The following is a 9552-nucleotide window of genomic DNA, read 5'->3' on the forward strand; positions in this document are numbered from 1 at the left end:
TCCGGACGAACTATGATGATGATGATGATGATGCAATGTGCTGAACGACACTTGTTTGTCATCTTATGTAACCTTAGGCGGCAGCCTTAGCAACTTCATTCTACACTTGCTTTGGGTAAAGATTGACTTTTCTCTTTGGCAATCATCCCTTTGAAACCAATTGTAACAACGATGCTCCTCCAAAAGACTGAAGAACATGTACATGGCATGCAGGCTTTACGTAACTGAGGCGACTCGTGTTTATATTCCAAGAACGTTAACTTAACTATTCATCTGATTGTACACGTTTCGCAATAGTCTTTAGAATTGATATTCTCACCTCCAATATCTGTGGAAGTACAACATCCCGTATGGAATAGCTTCTCCCTTCTCTTTGTTCTTTTCAATCTGCTTGAGTAGAAGGTATGACATCAGGAGCCCACTGGAAGACAAGTTTTCAAAACTGGTGAACCGTCTTTCCTTTATTCGAAGGAAAGCTCATCTGGTCCTGCCCAAGTCGAAATGACACGAAGCCGATGCCACGTGACCTGAACGGAAGTGTGACATCAGCAACCGAGACGGGGCTGATACCGATCAGGACACATGGAAGTGGTCGTCGTTTTTTTTCCTTGCTTGGGCCATGCTGATTCACCGCTGATTTGGTTATATGGTTGACATCCTCTTGGGACCACAAAACTGATGCGAGTATGCGTATGAAAACAACAGTTGGCCAAAAACAGTTGCCTTCATTGTTCAGAGTATGGTATACTAAAATATAGATTCCTTATTTTCATCGACGTCCTTCTAAAACTTCTTTTTGACTTTAGAATTGCCTTCGGCATGCTACGTATGACATTAGTATCCGTTTCGTGAAATATCTTTTTATATTCATATCATGTATTTTTTTCATTTTGCAGTTGCTTTATACGATTTGCAGTATGGCCGAATTTTTTTGTTATTCTTGGATACAGTTGATGCACGCGCGGATGTCATCCATGTAATCAAATTGATATAACCTAGGTAACGATTAAGCAAACAAAAAATAGAACTGTTACCTTACCTGAGGAAGAAGAAGGAGTCCACGGAGACGGTGGCGTTGAGGATGGCTTGGAATGTAAACTCTCGCATGATCTCAGCGGATTGCAGCAAGTTGTCTGGAAGAGCAGATTATGATAATAAGTTATAGGTTGATAAAATATGTGTTATAATTCATACTTCATAATGAAAGTAACAGGCATCTATATGCACGCGGGCACACAGAGAGAGGGAGAGAGAGAGAGAGAGAGAGAGAGAGAGAGAGAGAGAGATAGAGAGAGAGAGCTTGTAAGTGTGCAATTAAGGGTTAATGACCCGCCCCGAGGGGTATATGGTGTCATAACGCCTGGCCATGTGCTATAACCACCGAATAAAACCACGAAGCGAAGCGAACGAGGTGGTTTTATGAGGTGGTTATAGCACATGACCAGGCGTTATGACACCATATACACCGAGGAAGAGGCGGGTCATTAACGTTATTATCATATAGCTTATCCAAACTGACGCATATAAGAGTAGACAATTTCTGTTTGACGCATAGATCCCTTATACTTTTTAGAATGCATTTCAGAATTCACATGTCCTTTTTTAACAGAAGATGATGAAGAATATGTACAACTGTTGTCTGATTTATTTATTTCAACCACACAGGATAGGAGGGTCGGTTTCAGGTCAGTCAGAAAATGTTATCATTGAAGAATCTCCCTGCAACATGACCTCAGGTAACCTGAATAGAACACAGGTTCTTTGGCCAACAGGATATGGAACGCGCGGAACCTTAGACAGAACGTGGTTTCTTTGGCCAACAGCAAATGGAACACGCGGAACATTTTTGGGAATTTTAAATTTGTTTTCCCCTTTTTCATGTATTCTAAGGAAATTTTTAGGAATTCTAAGACAATAAAGATTTTTTTAAACAAGGTTAAGAAAAAGATTCATCAAATAGATACCACCTCTACAAAATGCAACGGTTATAAAAAAATTTTAAACAAGGTTAAGAAAAAGATTCATCAAAAAGATACCCCCTCTACAAAATGGAACGGTTGTGTTCTGACATGACGTCAATAAGTGGTGTGTTATGGCGTGATAACAGACCACTTATTGCGAGCAATGGAGGCCTCTGATTGGTCGACGCCATATACCTATGTGATAATATGTAATAACCACCCAATCGTTGCATTATAATAAGGCCGAGGCTATTTCCAGGATGTTCCTATCAATAAGACGTTTTCTTCCACTATGGACAGGGCTTTAATAAAATCCGAAACTCATTGACACTGTTATAGATAGGGTGTTCCTCTCAATAAGACGTCTTTGGCACTATTAACAGGATGCTACTGTGAATAATAATCTTTTGGCACTGTATGTATACGTAATAATGAATGAAGACCTTTATTGCACATTTCTGCCACAAAGTACAGGTCACAACAAAACAAAACAACAAGTACAGTTAATGGATACAAAAAGAATATGACTATCATTAGATAAATTCTACTTCTCCTCGCTTTTCAGTTATAGTAGATATAAAAGAACAGACGTGTTTTTCAATGGGAGGTTTGTCTAGTCGCATTAGGAATATGAATTTTTGTACAGTGCTTAAATGTGTGAAGTAGGGAAATAAGTTTTCTACAAGCTTATACAGTTCATTTCTTTCTTTGGTATATAAACCACATTCTACCACAAAATGACATTCGTTTTCTATTCTATTCAAATTACAATGTTTACATAATCGTTGTTCTAGAGGAGTGCGGGTATGTCTTCCCGTTTCAATATGTAGTTTGTGGCAGCTGATTCTTAGTCTTGTGACTGTATTCCTGACCCTCATATTTGCATTACTTAGATATTTTTCTTCATTATAAGTTGTTTTGAATAATCTATATGATCTTAACTTATTTTTGGCAGCCCCACCTTTGTTGCCGTTATGTATTTCTTTTAGAAACGTTTGGAAGTAAATGTCTTTTATCCGCTGGCCAATGGAACTAACAATTTGTAACGTATTTGTATTATATGAAATTGGAAGATGCCATAAGAAAGCAAAACCGCTCTCCTATAAAGACTTACGTATTCCTGTCAGGTGAATGCCATTTGCCAATCACATCAATTCTAATGGCAAATGAAATATAGAATTAACCGAAGTAACTATTGAATAATTGCAATAAACATCCGGTGTACAAATAATGACAGTGGGGTCGTGTGGCGTAACGGCAGGGTGTTCGACTAAGAACCAAGAGGTCCCGAGTTCGAATCCCCCTGACGCCACCGATGTTGTGCCCTTGGGAAAAGTACTTAACACGACTTTCCTCACTTCGCTCAGGTGTATTAAAAATAAAAATGGGTACGTTGTTATCTGACCGTGGCACTGTTAATATAAGTTATAAAAAAAATTGAGTGCAGTGCCACGTCGTCCTTGTCTGTCAAAAACCGAAGTAAAAAATAATAATAATAATAATGACAGTGCATACCTGCTTTTAGCTCCATGCCGAAAGTTGCAAAATAGTAGGTGTGTCCCAGGATGACCCAGGTCATACTGATAACGCGGATACCGTGCAGACACGTGATGCTGTCGGGTGCCTGCTTGGTGCTGAGGAGCTTCCCGATGTTGGTGTAGAGGGAGAAGCACAGGAGGAGGCGGCCGGTGATACTTTCGGAAGAAGACATAGTTCAGGAAAAGCAGAACCTCGCTCAACTGGTATCACATTATGTTCTATAATGGAATTACTATTCATGGTGTTTGAGATCATTAATATCGCGCATTTTCACATTACGTATACCTGTTTGAAGGAAGCGAGACATGTGTATGCTTCATAGTAAACATGTATTCGACTTTGTTGTGTTCCGAGTACGTAGTTAGTTCAGTGGGAGAAAGTGTACCATAAAGCAAAATGTTCATTCATGAACATAATCTCAATGGAACAGATTAGACTATTTCAGCTTTGACGTCAACAGTTATGAAATTATGGCTGACTTTATTGCTTCTTAATGTGTAGAAATCTTAGTGCATAGAAAATGGGATTTTTGTTATAAAGTTTACCTTCTTTTGTTGCTGAAACTTGCTCACGTGGGATATTGTTTACCAGCGGTGTCTTCTCATCGGGTGTGACATGCCCTTGAGCTTCACTCGCCTTAAAAATGATATAACAAGCTGTCCTTATGTCATAATCTGGTGAAGCATTGTAATGATTAACAGTGGTAATCTATTTTACCATACTCGTTACAGTCAAGGAGTCAGAATGTGCTTATTTTGTGTGACTAGAACTGGGATATTTATCGGTACTATGCCACAAATGAAATATTTACGACAACTTAACCTGTAAAGATGTATGTGGCAGAGGGCGCCATTCTCGTATAGGGCTGTTTAGCCATAGCCGATGCTGCAGGGCTGATGTGAATTAGAATTTTGTAATTTTCAATAATGTCTGATGGATGCCACATAAATATTTACAATGACTCATAACTACGGGTGAAAATCTGAAGACGGGAGGCAGCTTGTGCTTAAAGGTTGCTGGAGTATCCTTTTTCCTACCTTCATTGCTTTTATTGCCATCAGTCTGGGTTGGTGAATGATGACGTCATAGATGGTACCAACTGCGAGGAGAAGGAGAATAACACAGCAGATACATCTGTAGAGAGAACGCAGGGACATGATATGTCGGCGTTTAGAAGTAGACGAAAACGTTATGTTATCAAACAAAAAAAAATCGCCAAAAATCGATATTTCAAAATATTCGAGTTGACACGCGTCATTCTTTAAGTATTATTATCATGTACATTCCTGCAAAGTTACATTGATGAACATCGAAGCACAACAAGCGTAACGGGTTATAACATGGTCGCTATGCCAAGGCAGTGGCCCTTACCATTAATTATAGGGGTGCAATTTCGATATTGCATTGACGATAAAAGTAGTTATGGTGTAACAAAGACATTGTGCAACACCACGCCGAACCAGGCAAACGATATGCCAAGTTACACACCAATGCGACAACGGGATCGTGAGTTATAGCTGCGAACGCGCAAACAAATGCATTCCCAATACTCCCAGAAGGAGGTATTCCTCCTTCCCGGAGTAATTAAGCCAAGGAGAGCGTTTTTTTCTAAAAAAGGGGCGTGGCATTATAAATCTGGATGACGTAATCTTTGAAACTTTGAAACTTTATTGAAAATACTACGTGGCAGACTTGCAATAATGACGTCATACTAATTAGCATAAATTATCACCTTGCTATAAGGTACTACCTGAAAAAAATTAAGGTTGAGGAAGGTTTATAAAGCTTAAGGAAGGGTTTTTTCAAAAACATCCCAAAATTCCCCAGCCACCCTTCAACAATAGAATCGATTCCAGTGCAAACAGAACAATAACCAATTAGAAACTTCATCAGACCTAAACACCACCAGACCTGCGTATTAGCACCTCCTGATTCTCAACTAACTCACCGGCGGGAACGAGCCAAACTATACTTGTAATTCTTCAAGTATCCTATTACGCCACTTCCGCCTTACGTGCTGCCACTACGCAATATTGACATTACCGAGGACTCACACCAAGACAAACAAACATACAACTGATTACAATACCTCCGTTTTTCACGGAGGTTAAAAGTTCAATTTGGCTCACATTGCAGCAATAGTGACGTTCTGGATCGGCGGGGATTCCTGTGAATAGGCTGACGTCACCTGCAATATTCCTTGTTGAACAAGAAAGCGCCAGTAGATACCTGAAACAATAAGACGAGTTGTCATAGTTTGGAATGATATATTCGAGCCACAAAACTATCTTTCAACCTATTTCAATTAACACATAAAGGCATTGAGTTCATTATGTTATACTGTTCAAGTCTGGAATCATGTTATGCCTAGAAAAATGTTGTTATTCTGGTTACCCAACCGACCCTAACAAAGTGCATATACAATGACTATTTTTCATACTTTCACTGTTGTTCTAGGGGGTGTCCTGTGGTGTAGTGGTCTGCGCTTCTGTCTCACCACATCTGGTTCAAATTACTTGGACCAGAAGGACTGGGGTTCAAGCCCCAGGTAGGACACCTCTGGACAAGAGGCGCATTGAGTCATACCAAAGACTTTATAAAAATGGTACATACATCTGAAACAATATGGAAGTTAAACACACTTCACTGCCAGTGGAATAGCCCCATGCTACAGTGATTGCACCACAGTGTGGCCCAGGGCTATGAAACGGAGATGGGCACCACACCATCAATTATGGTGTGGGAGTATTTTAACTTAACTGTTGTTCTAAAGTAGGTGCATTGATCGCTGTACATTGATCGCTGGACTACTTACTTCCGTCTAGTCTCTGAATGACGTCGTGTTGGCTGCAGGAGCTGGGCACGCAGACGCCCAGGATCAAGTTTAGTGTGGAGCCGGGCAAGGAAGGGATCCCCGGCCACCCCTACAGAAAACAAGAAAGCTTTTTAAAAAAGCTGGCCATGCGACCTCATTATGGGGTGGGTGAAATTGTTTGATGTTAGTTTGTGAAATGAGTACAAGTGCTGTGAGTCTGGTAAAGGCTGCACTGGTACAATATGGTTGTGTACAAGTAAACAGTTTGGCACAATGGTAATCGGCTGAGTTGAAGTAAAGCGTTTTATTCAGTTTTGTTTGATATGGAATAGACTGTTTTTAAAGTCAGGTTCATTCTGTGTTGCTTTAATTTGTATACTTCTTTGTAGAACTTATATGAACCGAGTTAGTTGCGGTTAGAAAAGTGTGTTTAATTTCATCGAAAGTGAATGAAATATAACCCTGTTTAATGGTAGTGGTTTTGCTGCAGCTGAAATAGAAGTGGAATCTTTTGTTCAACAAAAAGAGAACACTCACTATGGACGATTCGCTGCGCTGCCGCTGCCTGACAGGAAACCGGAAACGTGATGACGTCAGGAGTGAATCAAAGGGGGTAGAAACACGTTTTTTCGGTTTCCCGACATTCAGCGCAGTGAATCAGACATCTGATAAAGGTCGGCGAGATCGACTGAAAAATGGAAAGTTTATTGCAAATTCCTGCCCGTAGGCTAATTGCAAGTGCATGTACATGTACATGTAACACGGAGTGGACGGACAGACAATGATAAACAATAAAACATATGACTACTCTAGTCTAACTACTGACATTAATTTCTTTCTTATTGGGTTCGGCGTCTTTTTCCGAGACAGTGGAAGACGAATGATCCCACTGTTTCTGTAATACGTGGGTTTTGTGATGTTAAGAGGAGAGTAAACGTGGGGAAATTAGGATGGAAAATAATCATGGTGAGTGTTTTCTTTGTGTTCTACAAAATGTGTTATGACATGACGTCATTAAGTGGTGTGTTATGGCCTCATAACACACCACTTATTGTGGGCAATGTAGGCTTCTGATTGGTCGACGCCATCTGGCCATGTGATAATGATAGTAATAACAACATGAGATTGCATTAATACAAGTAATTCATAAGAGAAGATTTTGCTTAAATTGTCGAAAATCTAACATGCTAACACGCTACAAGAGCTTATATTTCTGCAAACCGCGAACATAAAACCACCGCGAACGTTTCTGCATTTACAGTACCCCTGTACTGACCTCTAGCTCTGTCAGCTGTTTGGATTTCTGCTCTCGGGGTACAGGGACCAGTGTAGCCAGGTAGAACTTCCCATAGAAGGTGATGTTGAAGCCTTTCCTCGTGATGTTCACGCACTGTGAGTACCTACCGACCCAGGGCAGGTTTCCAGTCAAGATGCCACTTGGCGGTTTTCCACCCGAGTCAAACACTGTTAGAGGGAGAGAGAGAAAATGTGTGTGTGAGAGAAAGAGCGGGGAGTCAGCGAGAGAGGGGGGAGACGGAGATAGAGGAAAGAGAGAAGTAGTGTTGCACTATACGCTAGCGACTACAGATGCCTACATACTAGAAACTGTTATATTTAGACCTTATAGTTGCGTCAAAACAAATTGATATACTCTTGTTTTTAGCGGAGTTGCTGTTAGACATATTCTTAAATATTAGGGCAGACGACTAATAAGTTATACGAAAGCCCTTGTATTTTTTTTCATGACAATCTACGGTATAACAATGGTGAGGGTACCCTTGGTACACGTAGCTATGACATGACGCAATGACCTTAAATGACTCATGAACTATATATAATGGTACGTAACCAAAGGTACAAAGAACATGCCTGTTTATATGCGGGTTTGTTCCAGTCACCTCAAAAGGTGTGATCGTGTGAAGGATTTCAACTCAGATTACTTTCCGACATTCTAGTAATTCTGAATACACGGGAGTTTTGCACTTTGTTTTCTTCCAAGCTACCTTTGGTTCGCCCAGCATTTAAAGCTCCAAGTGATCATGAAGTAAAATCGTTAAAAGCATTTTACTGCTACCGTATTGGGCAAATACTGGCGCTACAACCAGTCTCTACCAACCAGGATTTCATTTGTAGGCTCCGTTGAGGGCAAAATGTGATCCTCAACGTGGACTGACTCTACTGGCTAATTTTTAATTTTTTCTGCCGAATCCTATAATCCATACGCCCGTAGGAGGGCATGGTGGAGGCTACGCTACAACTGCCATGCACTAACTTTTGAAATTTCATAAGCTCGCGTTTCAGAGAACCAGCAATACGGTCTATGAGCAAAACGTAGCCGATCGATTAAGAGTTATTACTTACTCTGCAGGGCGTAGATCTTTCCTTGGAGTAGGTCTGCGTCGTACTGAGCAACATCCTTCTGACACTGTTGGCTGATGTTACCGGTCGGTAGGGCGGGAATGGAGACATCTGTCCAGTTCACTGCGCTAAAACCGTAGATGGTGTCGGCAAGATTCTTCTGGAGAAGTCCCTGAGATCTGAATAAAGACGCTAGCACGTTAAACTGTACTGCAGCGTCGGGCACACCTTGGTTCCATATTGTTTGCGACCTAGCCAAGCTAACTACAGCCCAGTAGAGCCAACTATACAATGATAACTTCATTTTCCTGAAGACAAGAACAGCGTTTCCTTGGCCACCACTACTTCAGGAGTAATACAAACGAGTCTGTTCAGTATAACGCTGTTATGGCTGGAACAACGATTTTGTATCACGTTAGTCAAACAAAAAGGTGACATAACCTCGCTTGACTTTGGTGGACAGCAAACAATCCAAGGTAGAAAAACAACCTCGTGTAACGTATTCAAATATGCACGTGGACCTTGGAGTCAACCTTTGAGTCAACGCAGCACACAATGACGAACTTTGGTGTAGTCTTGAGTCCTCTATTTTTAAAACAACTGATTGTGAGTTACATTTGGATACATTCCGAAAATATTGGAAATCATTGAAAAAAATAACCCCTTGTGTTGAGAAAACCATTATATAGCATTTTGTAATAATTAGTATAACTTATAAACTATATACAGTATTTTTTATGTGCATGTACTCAGAATATTGCTATAGCTCGTTATGCTGTCCATGTCAAAATTCAATTGTAAAGTCTTTTCCATGTCAGCAGGGCTAGCCCTTTGTAACAACAACATACTAGTAGGACAGCCCTGGCTGTGTGTGTTGAA

The 9552-nt window shown here is 40.5% G+C and overlaps 1 protein-coding gene across 1 annotated transcript; it reads right to left on the reverse strand.

The window, feature by feature from the left end:
- Nucleotides 1–1039: 1039 nt before the first annotated feature.
- On the reverse strand, nt 1040–9137 carry LOC136438188 (uncharacterized). Its single transcript, XM_066432935.1, has 8 exons — nt 8677–9137; nt 7592–7779; nt 6316–6424; nt 5630–5729; nt 4538–4634; nt 4046–4136; nt 3477–3655; nt 1040–1133 (listed from the first exon to the last, which is right to left on the reverse strand). Exons 1-7 carry the CDS (start codon nt 8975–8977, stop codon nt 3537–3539), a joined length of 1005 nt encoding a protein of 334 aa, XP_066289032.1. The 5' UTR covers nt 8978–9137; the 3' UTR covers nt 1040–1133; nt 3477–3536.
- Between the last annotated feature and the right edge of the window lie 415 nt (nt 9138–9552).

The sequence above is a fragment of the Branchiostoma lanceolatum genome, chromosome 1 (genome assembly GCF_035083965.1).
Source record: "Branchiostoma lanceolatum isolate klBraLanc5 chromosome 1, klBraLanc5.hap2, whole genome shotgun sequence".
Lineage (NCBI taxonomy): Eukaryota > Metazoa > Chordata > Leptocardii > Amphioxiformes > Branchiostomatidae > Branchiostoma > Branchiostoma lanceolatum.